At 39.0% G+C, this 18,251-nt stretch overlaps 1 protein-coding gene across 12 annotated transcripts in view; it reads left to right on the forward strand.

The window, feature by feature from the left end:
- The window catches only part of mical2b (microtubule associated monooxygenase, calponin and LIM domain containing 2b), a 46,206-nt gene that overhangs the window by 11,875 nt on the left and 16,080 nt on the right, over nt 1–18,251 (forward strand). For 7 of the 12 annotated variants that reach the window (XR_004463098.1, XM_026312066.1, XM_026312069.1 and 4 more), the window contains exons 2-19: nt 1,024–1,403; nt 3,531–3,738; nt 4,319–4,435; nt 5,085–5,186; nt 5,637–5,792; nt 5,897–5,997; nt 7,978–8,235; nt 8,356–8,471; nt 9,000–9,168; nt 9,503–9,593; nt 11,218–11,365; nt 12,450–12,649; nt 14,432–14,523; nt 14,881–14,949; nt 15,177–15,305; nt 17,382–17,564; nt 17,683–17,958; nt 18,074–18,208. Coding sequence is in view for 10 of the 12 variants with exons in the window: in XM_026312066.1 (XP_026167851.1) it covers nt 1,140–1,403; nt 3,531–3,738; nt 4,319–4,435; nt 5,085–5,186; nt 5,637–5,792; nt 5,897–5,997; nt 7,978–8,235; nt 8,356–8,471; nt 9,000–9,168; nt 9,503–9,593; nt 11,218–11,365; nt 12,450–12,649; nt 14,432–14,523; nt 14,881–14,949; nt 15,177–15,305; nt 17,382–17,564; nt 17,683–17,958; nt 18,074–18,208 (2,814 nt within the window). In the remaining 2 variants the exon portion in view is untranslated. Of the gene's footprint in view, nt 1–1,023; nt 1,404–3,530; nt 3,739–4,318; nt 4,436–5,084; nt 5,187–5,636; nt 5,793–5,896; nt 5,998–7,977; nt 8,236–8,355; nt 8,472–8,999; nt 9,169–9,502; nt 9,594–11,217; nt 11,366–12,449; nt 12,650–14,431; nt 14,524–14,880; nt 14,950–15,176; nt 15,306–17,381; nt 17,565–17,682; nt 17,959–18,073; nt 18,209–18,251 lie in introns of those variants that run through there. The other 5 variants (XM_026312068.1, XM_026312070.1, XM_026312071.1 and 2 more) reach the window with 5 other exon arrangements.

Here is an 18,251-nt window from a genome sequence, read left to right on the forward strand (position 1 = left end):
AAGCACAGGAGGGGGAGGTGGATTTTATGTGGCAATCAATGATCATTTTGTCAGAAACTGATGTGAATCAGAATCAAAGCTTGCATGTTTTTATCATGAGGTATAATATAGGTCAGAGGGAATTCACTGGCTCTGTAGAAATTGGAAATTAGTAAAATTTTGGCATCAGATTATTTTAATTAGCTAAATATATGAAAAAGATTACATTCCTTTGATACTTGCTAGAACTAAGTCTAGAATGCTTAAATGTGACAATCATTGTTTTGTTTCCTTAACATGCAGTCACCTTATAAAGTTAACATGTTGAGCATGCCAGCAAACAGTTGCCTAATTACACCTCGATACAGATCCAAAGCAGAATTAGAATTCATTCAGAGTATTGTTTCAGGCTAGCTGACAAATGTCCAGCTGCCTCCTGCCATAAATGAGGTTGCGAAAACCTGTATAGAACAGAGAGGACGGCTAGAGTTGGTGATAATTTTGTTAAGCACTATTGTTAGAAGTAATTAGTACAACTTTAAATAGAAATTTCTTGAATATCTGATTGTATTAGATGATTGTGGGCAGTGTTGCATGTCAGTGAATAGGGCTGTATTATGTTGGATCTCATAACATATAAAGTATCTGAAGTGATTTATTCAGAACCACGATATCTGTCCAGATGTCTGTCTGTGGTTATAGTTCTGTTATAGTATGCCCCAGAGGTTGCCCAGTTCTGAGTTACAGTTGTCATGTTGCCATGCTGCTTTCAACGTTTTGGAAGGTACTCCACATCAATTGTGACTTAAAATGAAAATTCTGATATATATTTAAAACATGAATATATTTTTTCAGTTAGAAATATAAATCATTATCATACTGTACCACAAACGCTTAAAAAAAATGTGCTGTATTTTCCGGACTATAAGTTGCACCGGAGTCTTAGTCACTTTTAGCAAAAACAGCCTTGTTGAACTGGAATGACTTTATTTACAGTGCCTTGTGTCTCTCTCTCTCTAAAGATTGTTTATTTATTTCTTTCAGTACTAGACAGCCATGGTGATACACATCTTAGAAGTCTAGTCTGACCGTGTGAAAGGAGTGAACAGGAGAAGAAGAGAGTAAGTGAGAGCAGGAGACACTGGTTACCATCAGAGCACATGGGTGAGACAGAGGATGAGCGTACAGCACAGGCCTGCCAGCTCTTTGAGAACTTTGTACAGGCATCCACCTGTAAAGGGACTCTGCAGGCCTTCAGCATTCTCTGCAGGCAGCTGGAGCTGGATCCTCTGGACTACAACAACTTCTACGGCTTGCTCAAGGCTGCTGTCAGCACATGGAAGGTTAAGACTCTGTGGACCAAACTGGACAAACGGGCACAGCAGAAGGTCTACAACCAGAATAAAGCCTGCCAGGGCACCAAGGTAACAAAGACCAACCTGTATGGCAGGTCAAAGCTGTTAACAAGTTTAGTAAAAAGAGTTTGTTCCTTACATGCTTTTTTAATATTGGTGGGCTATTTACTCTGAGGAGAGATGAGAGAAGATACAACAGTTTAAGCCGTGCAGGTACTGAGTGCTTTTCCACACGAGAGCATGGCAATGAATGAAGTGTTTAGTTTTTGATGCTGTTGAGCTGTTTTGCTACAGTAAAGGCCTGATGACACAAGAATCGCATAGCAAAGTATTTGTGTTATTTTTCAAGAAACATAACACATTTTTAGGAGCTACCCCACTGAGGAACGGACCCAAGATCTACAGCAGGGGTCACCAACCCTGGTCCTCAAAGGCCACTGTCCTGCTGGTTTTTCCAAGTATCCCTGCCCTTCCAGCTTCTGATTCGGTGAACACACCTGATCTAAGTAATCAGCAGTGGGTAGGGCAGGGATAGTTAGAAAAAAAAGCAGGACTGTTGCCCTCGAGGCAGCATACTGAAAGAGTCCTATGAAGTAAAGGGTTTTCAGATTAGTGTGCATAAAGGGAGTGCTTTGATTGTGTCCACCAGGCAGCATTAGCATTGCTTTCCATTTTCAAATGAAAGTTGCAGAAATATTAATATTTTCTGTACGGTCCATTTCAGGGCAGTGCATAATTGGAATGATATGATAAAGCAATGTCCTATAGCTGCATGTTGATGCATATCTATGTGGATAATGGTTGCCCCCAACTCTGATCTTATGGACATAATTTTTACTGCTACGCTACCATTTGTTTCTCATGAATTAGGACTCTACCCAATCATAAAGCATCAGCAACGGCTCAGCATTCTTTTAGCACTGTTGTTTACTTCACGGTTTGTCCATAGTTTCGTCCCTGATGAGCATGGTAATTGTGCCAATTGAAAAGATCAAAATGAGTTAGCTTAGGGAATTAAAGTTTTTTTGTTTAAATACCTAGTTCGGACCTTTGCCAGTGTTGACTATGTAAGTGGATTATTTCTGTAATTATATTCAAATAGTTAAATAGACCTAAGTAATTTGATCTGTAAGAGTCTAGATTAACTGGTTTTTAATACACATAACTTGAATACATTTAGATAGTATAATTTATGGCAATATAAGGTCTTTCTAATATAAGGTGAAGGTTTCTGAAAGCAGTCACTGTTGTACATACATGATGACTTAAAAACAGTATGCATGTTCTGACACATAATTCATGTGATATATGTCAGATAGATGTGTTTTATGTCATCTTCTGATGTGTTGTGTTTTCTGACCATGAATGTCTGAGTATTATAAGTAGCACATTTGGTATATAGTGCCAGAATGAGTTCATATCTGAAGGAAAAGATAAGACATCCGGAGAGGAAAGAGAGTAGAGGTTCACAGAGGGAAGATTAACACAGATGGGCTGGGCTGAGGGTGGGCCAAAAATAACAGATAAAATATTATTCCAGACATTTGGGAGAAACTTTTCTTGCATCAGCTGGGTGGGTGCTTATTTTCTTGGTTACTCTATCTAGAGTCAAACTTTGTTCAGATGAATCAAATTCCCATAGGTGATTAATGCTCCAAACCAGATTGCTGTACTAATTGTATTGCCAGTTTACTTTTCCTATAACTGTAGAATGGCAAACCACATGCATGAAAATGAGACATCGACTATCATCACAAATGACCTTTGAGACTTTTCAGCTGATGCTGCAGCTTCTCATCTCTTTTTCTTTTCATTCAGTACAGAAGCAGAAAAACATACTGTTGGATGATTGTGGGTTTATAACCACTCACTTTATAGGCAACTGCAACAGTGCATATTCCTTTTGATTTTCCCTCAATTCTGATCATATACGCAGCTCAGATGAGGGCTGACTGCAACTGAAGTCTAGTTTATGCTAGCTAATGCATGGGAAATAAGAAACATTTATTGTGGAGAGAGGAAAACATGACTCTCAACCAGCTGTTAATTTATTATTTTTCTGTCAACTGACAATTAATGTTTTTACAATTTTCCTCACCATTAGGCTTCCACATAGGTCTTTGTGACACTTACGAATCTAAGAAATAACACCTGTCCTGTAATATTAGAACTTCTACCTCTTTAAACCCCATTCAGTGTCTCATCATCGGCGGGGGTCCTTGTGGTCTCCGAACAGCTATTGAACTTGCCCTCCTGGGCTGCAAGGTTGTGGTGATTGAGAAAAGAGACACCTTCTCCAGGAACAATGTTCTCCACCTTTGGCCCTTCACTATCCACGATCTCAGAGGCCTTGGAGCCAAGAAGTTCTATGGCAAGTTCTGCGCCGGCTCCATTGACCATATCAGTAAGTCTGTGTTTTTGTTTTTTCAGCAGAGCATTGTTGATGTTAGGATAGGGTATTCCACAAAAGTCTATCATGAAGTGAGAGCAGAATGGGGAAGTTGACCAAAACTGAGCCTTTCATTCTTCCTCTTTCTCCAAAATATTTTTTAAAATTTGACATACCAAATACCCTGGATGCCTGCCTTATATCTATTAAATCCATCCTATGGAGATAAATATGACTTTGTGTGGTCACCACTGGATCAGTATTGGTATAAATAATAATCATCTTGTGTCGATTTTGTTCAAGGTCAGTTACATTTCAATAAGGCCAAGTTATGCATTTAACAGACAGTGTTAAATTTGAAATACATGTTTATTGATTATAGTAGGTATATAGCAACTTCATGTGGCATATCCTGCATGTTTGTTGGACTGCATACAGGTTATAGCCAGATAGCAGTTGCTCAGTACACTATGAATTAACCAGAGTTTAAAATTCACATTTGCTTTTCTGCCTGTACTGGTAGGTCTGTCCTTCCTTTGGGTGTTTTTTGGTTTTAAAGGAAATGCACGTGTGTGTTTGTGTGTATTTCCTCCAGGTATTCGTCAGCTCCAACTGATGCTGCTGAAAGTGAGTCTGATTCTGGGAGTGGAGATTCATGTCAATGTGGAGTTCATAAAACTTGTGGAGCCTCCCGTAAAGCAGACTGATAACAGTGAGTGTAGTATTATCTGTATGTTAAGGAGTCATAATAACTACACAAACCTCATGTGGTCAGTGAAAGGAAGTGGTTTCCCATTCAAATTAGCACTTGTTAGGTAAATTCTTTTAACAAATAGACTCAGAGGACGAACTTCGGTAAGATTATATAGAAGTTTTACTTGCAAGGAGTAACAGTCACACAGCACCTCGGTACAGCATGAGGATCACTGGCTCTTAGCTGGGCAGCACATCATTTTAATACTATGATACAAACAGTCATGTGATAAAGGAAGAAAGAGGAGGCAGTTTCCCATGAAACTGCAAAACATCTGGGTTTCAATACTAAGTGTCTTATCAGAAAGTGAAGGTCAGAACAGACTGACCTTAGGAAGAGACAAGAGGTAACAGGCCCTACTCAACAGTGTTTTTGACTTACATTAAAGTAAAGCAGATTAACAAACTTGAGGGTAACATTTTAATTTCTCTAACAGCACTTCAGCAAGATATGTGATCGTGACATGTTATCACCTCATATCCTTGTCATTTGCCTTTCCTTTAGATGTTTGCTTGCTGTCTTTATGGAGTACATGCACATACAGTATCATAATATAAAATAAAATCAAACTGAAGTGGATCTGTCTGGCTATTGTGTTCTTCCTCAGGCCCTGGGTGGCGGGCAGAGGTCCGGCCTTCCAGCCATCCTGTCTCAGAATTTGACTTTGACATGGTGATTGGAGCCGACGGACGCAAAAACACATTAGATGGTGAGAAAGTAGGAAACACTACTGGAAATTACAGTGGGAGTGGTGCTTTTAGGTAAACTATGGTAATTTTGTGGTTCAGAGTGGGTCCTTAGAAAATGTTTACTGACCAAAAAAAGTAAAACAAATGTAAGGCAGTCAAAGCACTATTTGTTATTTTTTGCTGCTTTCATTCATCGGGTAAAGCATTTCCTCCTGACAGAGTTTTAACTGAAAGCTTAATGGTGTGTATGGTGTGGGTGTTATTTTAACGGTTTGGTAGATTTGTCAGGCTTTGTGTATGTTTTGTGTTCATTTGCATAAATATATTATTGGTATGTGAATACAGAAATGGTAAACATTCTCCTTCACCTGAAGGGTTGGTGTCTCCACATACAGTAGTTTGACTGTATCCAGTAACTGTTACTTTTCGCTTTTGCAGACCTGTTAATGTTTTTCTTCCCCTCTTGGCAGGTTTCAGTCGCAAAGAGTTTCGAGGGAAGTTGGCCATTGCCATCACAGCTAACTTTGTCAACAGGAACACCACAGCAGAGGCCAAAGTTGAAGAAATCAGTGGTGTGGCTTTTATCTTTAACCAGAAGTTTTTTCTGGAACTCAAAGAGGAGACAGGTGAATAGACAGCCTTGTGGGAAAAAAAAAAATCTTCTCTCTTGTTTGTTTCTCACCCTAATTGCTGCATGCCCTCTGTTAAATATATCGGTTCATGTTTTCAGGAATTGACTTGGAGAACATTGTTTACTACAAAGACAACACCCACTACTTTGTTATGACAGCGAAGAAGCAGAGTCTGCTGGACAAAGGGGTCATCATAAATGTGAGTTTACTCAGGCACACACCTGCATGTACATGCAACATTAATAATTAACTTCAAGCATCTTAGACAAAATGACTCCTAACTGGCTAATAATTCCTCGATTGTAATATTGCTGCTACTGTCTTTAGGAGCAAAAATATACTGGATGACTTTAGGAAGACTGCCATTGACTTTCTCACACTGCCTACAGGACAGTTAAATACAATACAAAAATACAAATGCACACACATATATACCCACAAACATGCTGAAGGAAAGACAAGTGGACTTAATTTCTCTCTCTCACCTACACACACACACAAATGTGCAGGCATCATTCCTCCATGTGCCTTCAATGATGTCAGTCCTGTCTTACACTGCCCATTAGTGCAGAATGATTTCTTACTGCATCAGCTGTTTGACAGCATGCCCACATGTGGCCAAAGCTTCAGGGGCTTCACCACTCATAATAGTTTACTGATTCAGCAAACCAACTAAAGCGGGCTTCATGCTTCTTGCAGCAAGTTCTACAAATAACCGTGCACACCCACAAATCGCTACAATTACATAGCTGTGGCCAACCCACGGACAAGACACATGCTTCTTAAAATTTGAAGCATTAAGGTTTGCAGCTGTGACAACACAGTTTCTTGTGTGACCCAGGCACTTCCTTTTTTGCCTTCTTCTAAAACAAACTGATATATCAACATATGTGTAAAAATCAAGAAAGCAGAAGAGTAGAAGGAGGCATATATGCTGGACAGTGGCGGCAATCACACTGTAAAAGTGTTAACACGTTCAGCTTTGCCTGCTTTTATCTTTTGCAGCAGTCTTCCTGTGTGCTTGCTATATATTGGTCCACAGCTCCCACTACAGTGTTGGAGAGCAACAACTCCTACAGAGAAGAGAATGCGGCTCATACAAGTATCTACATGTTGATTGATGCAGAGGAAATCATGTGCAGATCACTGCACAAAATATGTTGGATCCCTAACTTGGTTTTGTCATTATGTCCCTCGTGCAGTGAAACATATGAGTCTAAATCGTTTTGCTTAATTTCATGATAAACATCTCAGTCCAGATCTTGTTTTTCTGAGGAAAAGGTATTCTGATGAAAACATGGAATAACCATGAAACTGACTTCTGGGTACAAGTCAAAACAACACATAGTTATTTCCTGAGTGACTCAGAGGGAGATGGTATCGTTCATGGGGGGTGGCACACGTTTAGACTGACTCAGATTGTGATTTTAAAAATACACATCATTCTGTACAGTTTAATATTGTTTGGCTGAATACCTAATGGATTTATTTAACCTGAAATTCTTGAAATTAAAACAGTTATTCAGAGGTCCGACTTAATAAAGCCAATTCAAGTGAGTGAACAACTTAAAAAATGAATTATAGTTATCATGTGATATTTTTGACATGTAGTGGAATTGGAATTGCCTATACATAAACATGAAGAATTAAAAAAACTGTATGATAGGATGGAAGCTGTAACCGTATTAATTTCTATCAAGGTCCCTTATGTTAAAGCAAAAGAGTGACTTAATACACACAAGCATACTGCTTATTTTTACATAGCTTGACTAAATAATGACTCAGCAAAATAAAAACTAATTGGAAAAATGCACCATTTTCTATGATAATGTGATTTACAAAAGAAACTCCTTTAGCAGTGTTGCAATCAGTCAGAATTTAGTATGTAACCTTGTCTGCTGTTTGATCCTGGGAAGGTAACCTACTTTTTTTTAGCTAAAAGAGTGCTGCCTACAAGAGCAGGTTTTGAGAGGGAAAGAAATTAAATCAGTGAGCAAAATATGGTTTTGTACAGCTGCAGAATGTGATGTGGATTTGTTTTTTCTGTATTAAATGACCCCTTTTATCACATATTGCTATATGGTCCATTGTATATATAAAATTATTAATCAGTAAATATTTAAATAGGTTTATGTCAGTGATCTCTGTCCTGAACCTTCCTTTTCTTGTCTCCTTACAGGATTTCATAGAAACAGAGCGACTGCTGAGCACCGACAATGTCAACCATGAAGCTTTGCTCTCCTATGCCCGCGAGGCAGCTGACTTTGGCACAAACTACCAGCTGCCGTCCCTAGACTATGCCATTAACCATTACGGGCAACCAGATGTGGCCATGTTTGACTTCACCAGCATGTATGCTTCAGAAAATGCTGCCTTGATCAGGGAGAAACATGGACAGCAGCTACTGGTCGCACTGGTGGGAGACAGTCTGCTTGAGGTAACACTGGGCTTGCAGTGGTTGTTGTCAGGGTTGTTTTGATAGTTGGCACTGTTTGCCTCCACCATGACCAAGGCTCAGTCTGTGTGTTCATGCTGACCTCATATTCTCCGTTTACAGCCCTTCTGGCCGATGGGTACAGGTTGTGCTCGGGGTTTTCTGGCAGCCTTTGACACAGCTTGGATGGTCAGGGGCTGGACACAGGGCAGAAGCCCTCTGGAGATACTGGCTGAAAGGTATGAATCAATATCATGCTTCTTAATTGTCCACTTACACTGAAATAGTTATACAACACATTGAACACATGACACATCATAAGACTCATAGAATTAGACACATTATAAGACACATTAAAATAATCTTACTCACTTGGCACTAGGCTGATTTTGGTTAGGCACCAGTATAGACTGATGAGCAAAAGAGAGCAGATATTGACATTCTGCATTTAGGACATGGAGTCAGAACAGAAGCAGTTAGCAAGACTGAACATATCTCTGCTACTTGAGAGGTTTCCAAAGGTTGGCCAATGATCCACCTTTGTGGCCACAAGTTGAAACACGTAGGTTTAAAATAAATTTCTTTACACAGCAACATTTGATAAAATTGCTACCTTTTTAAAATAGATTTCGCTCTCCATACACCTTGGTAATAGGTAAGCTTGTACCAGAAATCCCTCTTCAGAAGTAAATCAGTCTGGACATGCCTAGTCACTATGTGCTTTAAGTAATGCAGGCAGAGCTTTGTACCTTCAGCTTTCCTTGCAGTGTCTTGAATCTCACAGTTCCATCTGCCCTGATGTTCTTCAGAGAGAGTATTTACAGATTACTGCCTCAAACCACCCCAGAAAACATCAGTAAAAACTTTGAACAGTACACCACTGACCCCGCCACCCGCTACCCAAACCTCAATTCCAGCTGTGTCCGCCCACACCAGGTCAGTCCAACACTTGCTAATATAAACCTTTGGATATTGCAGTATTCATATTCATATTACAAAGTACAAAAGAAAAGAAAGAGGTTCTTCTGCTCATTTATTTTGGATTTAAATGTTTCAATCTCATTCAGTTGATAATATGTTATCATTGTGCATGTTGAATGATTTAAAGAAAGGATAGATATCTTAAATAAACATCTATGATTAAGTAAATTACTAAGAAATTGTACTCATTTAAGGATATTCTGTCAACTCCTATTCCCTGTAGTTGTTTTTGTTATCCAATGTCTTCAGTTTCAAGTTGTATTTTAATCAGTAGCACTTTTTGTCTCAGGTTCGGCACCTGTATATTGATGGTCATCAGGACTCTTGTAACCTGGAAATAGGAGGCCCCACACGCAGATCTGTCAACCTGTCCAGAAGAGGTGAGACACAGACTGAATTCTCTTTTTCCCAAACACTCCTCAATCCTTAAACTCCACCAGCCTTTGATTGCTTATTTCCATGGAGGAAATCATTATACAATCTGCTTTTTTGTTGTGCTCATCTGAAACATTTAAGAACTTTTTTGTCATGGCATATATTGACATCAAAATCTGTGAAAATATTGACTATTTATGATAAAGTTTCCTTACCCTTTCTCACTATATTTGTTGTTTCCAAACAGAGCCAACATGTCATCAGGAAAAGCAATGATACAGTTGAGATCAAATGACCTTACTAATCGTCTCTAACAGTTCTCTTATCTGCAGTCAGTCTCTAATAGAATATGACATCAGATTATAGACTGACTTGATGAATCTTAGTGTTTATAGTGAGAGTGTTGACGTTGCTATAATAAACAGATCATTTGGGCATCAAATATCTTTAGACAAAGTTCTCAGAGTGAGAATTGTTGGCATCTACTCAAATTCTACTTTCAGAGCTAGCTGTCATTTCTATTGGTAACCTGATCATCATATGAGTCAGCACTGAGATTAGAAGCACCCACAGCCCTATCGAAACTGCATGGAAGTTTCTTTGATACCTTTTATAGGTTAAATTAAAATGCTCACTTAGTGTAAAAAACTAAGTCTGTCTGTGCTGTGAGTCAACAATGCAGCATGACCAAAACTGCTTTAACAAAGACTTTTTTTTTTTTTTTTTTGTTTTTGTTTTTTTTTTTTTTAACCTTTTGATCAAAATGATAGTGAACTCCTGAATATAGTTCATCAAAGAAAGAAGGTTGAGACCTCAATGAATAAACTCTGAACCCCCCTGAGGGGAAACTCTAGCCTGATCTCAGTCACAGTCCAGCACACCTCATCACAGACAATACAACTGGATTACATTACACCTGCATGATGGTCAAACATGATGCGTCTGACAGACGTGTGCTGGCCTGTTCTTCACTGCAAGAGCAGGGATGGACTGATAACAGTGTAGGGCAAATAACATTACCATCACATCCAGAAGGGGAACAGGTCATTGTTTAGTGTGATATTCAGCAGCATTAGGTGATTTCTTTTTGTTTGTTGTTGTTTTCTGGCCAGTTGTCAACAGCAGCCCAGCATAATGCTAAATACCACTGCACATTACAGCCTACACAATGATGCTAAAGTTGAATTGCCACATTGTTCCCCTGCCTTTTAATACAAAAAATATCAATGCAACGTTGCAATAACTCATCCTCCCATTTTTACCATTCTTTTCATTCGAAAGATAAACACTGACAAATGATCCAGCCATGAAGTTACAGGTATGCATTTTCAAACACAACAATGCGAGAACCGCAAAGCTTTTGAATAGGCCAGTTTGTGTACTGGCCTGAATATCTGCTTAGGCTTTGAATACGCTGCCATGGTTACTCTGCTTTAGGCTTGGGAGGTGGTTCAAATCTTTTTTTGTCACGTGGATCAAGTCAAAGTGAACCCATAAGTCAGTGATGGTCTAGTGGAGAGTTGTATTTAGTTATGATGTCAACAGACTCTGACTAGGTTTCCAGCCCTGACAGAAGTAAAGCATTCATTTTCACAGGACCTTGAATGATGTGTTGTTCCTCTCCTGCAGAAGCTGATGTGCGTCCCAGTCGACTGCTGACATGGTGTCAGAAGCAGACTCAGGGCTATAGAGGGGTCCATGTCACCAACCTCACGTCTTCCTGGAGGAATGGCCTGGCCCTCTGTGCTCTTATACATCACCAGATGCCAGAGCTCATGTAAGAACATACACTTAGGAACATTAGCAATGCATGTTGACAGTTATTCAGACCTGGGCGGTTTTCTGTTTCCGAGTCACTTGTCCAGACCTGACCAACTTAACTATATGAATAGGAACAAAGGAATTCATCTTTCTACTGAATTAAAGCAGTTGATTATAGTGCTGATTCTCTACTTTTACATTGCATGTGCTTTTGCTGACACTTCATTCAAATGATTGTAGTGAACTGAAAACCATGCGTCACCAGTCCACACTGACCTACTTCTTCCAGACAGCTCACACACAACTGATAAAACAAATTAAAGTGTCAGAGTGATCAATTGGTAAAACATTATTTTGTAGGTGAGGGCTCAATTTGTACACTTGAACAGATCATTTTAAAGCCTGTTCATAGCACCAAACTATCATTCCACACATGCCATTAATTCTCGAATGGATGTGATGAGATGTTTGGATGCCTGGTGTGTTTTCCATGGTTCCAACTTTTGCTAGTCAGGCAAAGCAATCTTAATTTATGCTAATGATGTGGCTGTAGGGATGAACAGGTTTTTTACCACTAGTCTGGCATTGTAGTTCAGAGTACAATATCTCAGCTGTTGAATTGCCGTGAATTTTGATACCATAAAATAAATCAGCTTAATTCTGAATAGAAGCATTTTACCATGTGAAAGGTATACAAACTAACCTGCAAAACATACACCTGTAACTCTTGCTACAGTATGTTAATATGTTTTGCACTGTAAGAGTTGATGGTGTAGAGACTTTATTTTAAAATGCCACTGTACAGATTCATCTTTTTATGTATTTTTGTTAGTGGTTGGTGTAGAGCTGTGTGGTGCCTATAAGCAAACTAGGTCGAAATCTTTTCTTTAATCATGCAATTAAAGATCTTTAATAGTGTATATGGCTTCATAAACATCTTTGTTTTGGAAAATGACTTTATTGGGACTATGGAAGATCTTCTAGGAAACAATATAATATACATATAAATACAATACTATAATCAATACATATACAATATGTAATCCTGATACATTACCCACCCCATGCTCTCTCACTCTCTGACTTTATTTTAATTTCAGTGATTATGAATCTCTTAATGAGGAGGACGTAGCAGAGAACAACCAGTTGGCGTTTGATGTGGCTGAACGAGAGTTCGGCATCCAACCAGTTACTACAGGAAAGGAGATGGCTGCAGAAGCTGAACCAGACAAGCTGCTGATGGTCCTCTACCTTTCCAAATTCTATGAGGCCTTCAGGAATTCACCAGTAAATAACAACGGTCAGGGTCCTTCCTGCTTTTGCAATCTCTTCAATAATATACAGTACCTTAGTCAATGTGAAAAGTTAGTTAAACTACAGATTTATTTAATGTCTAAATGGCAAGTAATAGTGAAAGATAGGTGGTGATGCTCTCTGATTGAAGCTCTGGTAAATACTAATAGTGAGAGCTAATATGCTCACTATTAGCAGCAGTAGTAGTGGATAAATGTGGTTTCTCAAATGATTCATCTATTTCTATCAAAAAAAAAATCTGCAAAGAAGCTTGAAAACAAAAAACTACAAAGCAGTCTCGAAAATGGCCCTAGAATTCAGAACGTCAATAGCAGTCTGTCTTCCCACCCCAGTTTAACACAAAGAAATTATTTTTTAAAATACAAAATCCAGCATATAGGAAGTGTATCCAGCATACAGAACAAGCATTACCCTAATTATCAAAAATGTGCATTCAATAATCTCCCCAAAAAAATGAAAAACATGAAAACATAATCTTCATTCCTTTCTTTAACAGAAAGGGCAAAAATGCTGCTAGTGTGAAAGTCAACTGTAAGAGAGTTTAGAGACAGCAACTCAAACACATATGTTATTTAATGTAGTTGTGGACACATTTTCATTTTCTATATAAATTCTGGTTCTCTGTAGACACGGTTGTATTTAAAATAACTGGAGTTCAGGGTCGAATATATCCACTTTATGAACTATCATTCCATGTTACACAACTGTGGTCAGGTTAGTCCTCACCAGAAACATGACTGGTATGTGTGCTGTGTCAGTGGAAGCCATATCCAGTCACTCCACGTAACCACGGAGGCCCTCAGCTCAGGTCACACCACCACTGTAAGCTCCAGTTTTTAGCCACTTTTCACTTTCGGTGTTTTAATGTTTAAGTCGTACAGACATTAACATTAAAGCGTCCAGCCTGCTTTCACCACAGACAAATCCAGACCCCTGGAAGAAAATCAAGTAGGTTCCCAGAACATTTTCACAGTCCAGTGGTAGTTGACAGACATTTTGGCAGCTAGTGTGTGTTATTTGGTTATATTTAGCGTAGGTGCTGCACCTCAGCCAGTAATGATATCTACACTGTACAGTATGTCATTGTATTAGAATGGCTGTGTGGTATTATGTTGATTTGCAATTTTGCATCAGTGGTTTTGTTCACTTTTGTTAATTATTTTATTTTATTAGTCCAAAGCTGAACCTCCTCACATTGCACTGATGTATTGTTCACTGTCAACATACGTACTCCAGTTCAGCTACGTATGAATGAGCTGTCATTGAATTGGCTCTTTGAATGCAATAAATTACTTATTTTAGAGTTCAAAGCCCTTGTGTTTAGACAGAGTTGTTTTTGTGCCCTTAATTTGCACAATTTGTAATAATGCAGAGTCTATGTATATGTATTGTGTAAATAATGTATAATGATACTCTGTATAATGTAAATGCATCATCACTGTATACTGCAGTCAGCAGGGTCTGGATTTTTTATAAAGTGGTGGATAGGAGGAAACACATGTTGATGTTTAAACAGCTCACACTGTTGCTGTGATGCTTATTGCTCTTTAATGGATAGTGCAAATGTGAGAAAGGTTCTATGATCTACAGTCCATGGCTCATGCTGTGTGCACATCCTGGATTTTGTAAAAGGGGAAATCTGTCTTTAATTTGAAATGAGTCCTCCTCTGATGATTTGAGACTATACACTATGTTTGCGTGAGTTAAATTTTTGTTTTGAAAATGAACTGAAAATGATTAAATAATGTAAATCTTTATGATTTTCCAGGTACCAGAGAACCAGATGAAAATAACGAACGTCCATCTAAAACCAACAACAAACTCCTAAATCTTCCTCAGCCTAGGAAGAGGATACCTTGGGTACAGTGAAATACTGCCTCATTTTTACTTATTTTTCTCCTTTTTGTCTGCCATTCATTGATGAGGATTGGAAAGTCACTCACCTCCTTGTCAGCTGTTTGCTGTACTGGCCAAGGAAATAGATACAGAAATCAAGGCAACATTTGTAACATCCACATTATTCAATCATGAACAGTGGCTGTCAATCTGTGTAGTGACCAGTGGATCTCTTGATGACTGCTAACATGAACAGCTTATAGTATCAGCTTTTTTACTGATCAAAATTGAGTGGCTTTGTGCATTTGAACAAGGAAGCTGAGCTGGGTAGAAACTTATGCCAACGTTAATGAATCTTTACTGTCATGTCGGCTGTCACAGGATGATAAGAAACTGGGTGAAGATTCTGTAAACAAGAGACGGCGAAAGGGCAACCACTACCTCACAGAGGTAGGTTCACCAGAAGACCATAAACATTTGAAAACGGCAAAAACAGAATTGTAGTTATTCAGCTATACTTAGATATTGAGTACATGTTTACTCAGTTGGCTGCAGCTTTGTTTAAAGATGGTAGTCATATTAATGCAACACTTCCAAAGTAATGTATTGTAAAAATCACTTTGTTGTCAGATTTATCCCATAACTTACTACTCTCCTCTCTTGCGTTCTGGCATCAGTTGTCCTGTCACAGTGCACCCCCTATGGGTGAGGATGGAGAGCTGCGGGAGAATAAGGTCCGCTCCATGGCAACTCAGCTGTTGGCCAAATTTGAGGAGAATTCTTCAACAGCAAAGACCTGCACTAAGGTGAAAAACAGACTGTTTGAATACAATTATTTGGCAGAAGTAACCTTTCAAATGCAGATATTAACCTGAATTTGGACATCTTTGCTTTTAAGTTTTGGTTTACTGTTCGTTTTTATGTTGTTCTTTCTTTCAGTGAAGTAAATTATCTGAGCTGCTTCTTGTAAAGAGGATTAAAATCTGTAGGAAGTGGGATGATCCACTGACTGGAAACAACTAGCTTTTATAACAAATAGATATCATTTCAGACCTTAGCAAAATGGAGACTGCCTGCATGTGTATGGGATAGTATGCCATTCAGATGACTAATGAGAATTCAACAAAAGGCAAGGTACTGTGTAATGTTTTTGCGTTAGTCCAAAGACTTCACTATTAATGCTGAACATTTGATACTTAGTGCTAAAAGTTCTTTGGGGATAAATAAAGTTAAAGTTAATCATTTGTTGAATTTAGTGAAACACATTTATTATAATGCAACATTTACATCCAAATTATTGTAAGTGAAACAAATTTTGCAAAAGGATAATAGATGAACATCTGCATTGTCTGATGCCTGATAATGCAACCTGTAGCAGTACAGTGTCCATAAAGTCTCTTTACAATATACAAAAATATATTAGAAAGGCAGTTGATGAGATATCTTAATAAGATTTGTTCCATGTACTCAGTGGTTATCAAAGTTCTTTCTATGGGTTTTTGTTAAAGATATCGTGTATTGAACAAAGATGTGGCACATCACTGATACACTAAAGCAAAAGAACACTGATGCCACTGCCACCACTGATGAGGCTTTGCTACAACGAACTTGGCAAGAAATCGAGTACAGTCTTGATAATTAATGGTGCCCATGTAGAGGTTTATTAAATGAGGCAAAAAAACTTCAATATCTACTCCTCATTTTGTAATAATTTCCACATATTTGTCTGTTCATTTGCTTTTGTAATATTTTTTTTAAATTGTTAGGAGACTTTATGGACACCCTGTATAATAGCTTCCCTCTAGATAAAACATAAATTTGTGCTTTTGTTTAATTAAATAGTCTTTACTTTGATCGCTAAAGTAGGGCTGGGCCAGTAAACTATATCATATCCAATCGCAATAAAATTTATGTCAATAACGATGATAAACCATGAAGCTTTTTGCTTGATATGGATTATTCTAAGAGCCAATCACACAGCAGAAATACGGAGCAGTAAATCAGCGTGCAGCTTTTAACATGCACGTCAAAGTACAAAGTCCATTTCCTACTGCACTTTGCAACACAAACTTGGTACGAGGATTACAAATGAGTGGAACCAGCGACGAAAGGGAAACTAACCTTGAGTTAGCATTCGATGATGAAACTGTTGACAAAAAAGGTACCATGAATTCAGTTATTTGGAAGTGGTTTGGCTATTTGAAAAGCAATGAGGCGCAGATTAAAACGGTCTGTAAAATATTTCCTCGGTCAGTGAAAACCAAGACTGACAACACAACCAACCTTCTATCACCTAAAAAAGTACCATCCCAGCGACCACACTGAAAGCATGAAAATGCAGCATGATGCTACTGCGTCAACAAGTAGGGCTAGCAGCGGCGCCATACCAAAGCAGAACTCAATCCTGTCATCCTTTGTAGCCATTACCCCTTTTGAAACACTTTTCAAAAGGGGTAAGGACATAACAAGAGCCGTTTCATACTTTCTAGCAAAAGATATGATGCCCCTAAGCACAGTGGAGCAAGACGGCTTCAAGAAATGAAAGTGCTTGACTCCAGGTACGAACTCCCTGGCAGAAAATACTTTTCCAAAACTGCGCTGCCTCAGCTTTATGAAGAGTGCCATGGAATGCTGGAAAATAATCTAAGGAACGTGAGATACTTTGCCACTACCACCAACCTATGGTCCAGCTGCACATCTGCCTAAACAATTTATATATCTCAATATATATTATCTATCAATATGGAAAAAAAATCAATCAAGATTACGTTTTTACCTCCCCTTGCCCTATGCTCAAGGTCCTTTCCTTTCCTCCTTTTCGTTTCCTTTGCTTTTCTTACTTCCCTATCTTTTCTTATCCCATCTTTACTACCTTGAATCAGTCTGCTGAGGACCCATCTGAACAATCCGCTTCTCCTCCTCTGTCTCCGTCCATGACCCCACTTTCTCTTTCTGATGAGGAAGAGGAGGAGGAGGAGGAGGAGGAGAGAGAAGACCCCCGTTTTGCAAAGCCCAAAGACAATCCCCCTCCTCCTTCTCTGCCTCCCATCCACCCCAAGTGGCAGGTATGCTTCCCTCTGAACATTTGCTCTCACTGTCTTTAAGTATTAATCATTTCTATATTCTATTTTAAATGATATCCATGTTTTCTGGCATCCCCTTGTTCCTCGTCTCTTCTTCCAGCCCTCCATCTACCTTCGCTTACTGGAGAACCCCAGTTCTCTGGCTGAGCAAGATCTCTGTTCCCCCAAACACTCCTGCTCTCAGAGTGGCTACAGTCGCTCTCCATCCCGCTCACGCTCAAAGAGCCCATTACGTCCTCCACGTTCACCCAGCCCTGTAACTGAATGCTACTACTCACAACGCCCCTCTCCCAGTGTTGCAAGCAGTCATTTCTCTGCTTCCACTGTATCAAGTATTGACCATCCCTCTGAGAGGTCAGACGAGTCGGTGCAACAGGTGAATTTCATGCCAGTCCTGTGCACTCTTTTTCATCATAACTTGTACAAAAATGTAGTTACGACTCTTTTTTTGTGTTTTCTGTCCCAATGACTATCACCTGCTGTCCCTGCAGAGTAAAACCCAGCAACTCTCTGCTAGAGAATTTTCTAGGAGGAGTATAAAGGAGCGAGCTGTCCTCCTCTCCTCCATGTTTCCTGGCTCCAACAAACCACCTTCTGCTTCTCTTTCTCCTCTGTCTGTGCCACAGGTTGTGTATTGCCTCAGTTACTTGCATGTACTCTTTCATACTT

This window comes from Mastacembelus armatus, chromosome 6 (genome assembly GCF_900324485.2).
Source record: "Mastacembelus armatus chromosome 6, fMasArm1.2, whole genome shotgun sequence".
NCBI lineage: Eukaryota > Metazoa > Chordata > Actinopteri > Synbranchiformes > Mastacembelidae > Mastacembelus > Mastacembelus armatus.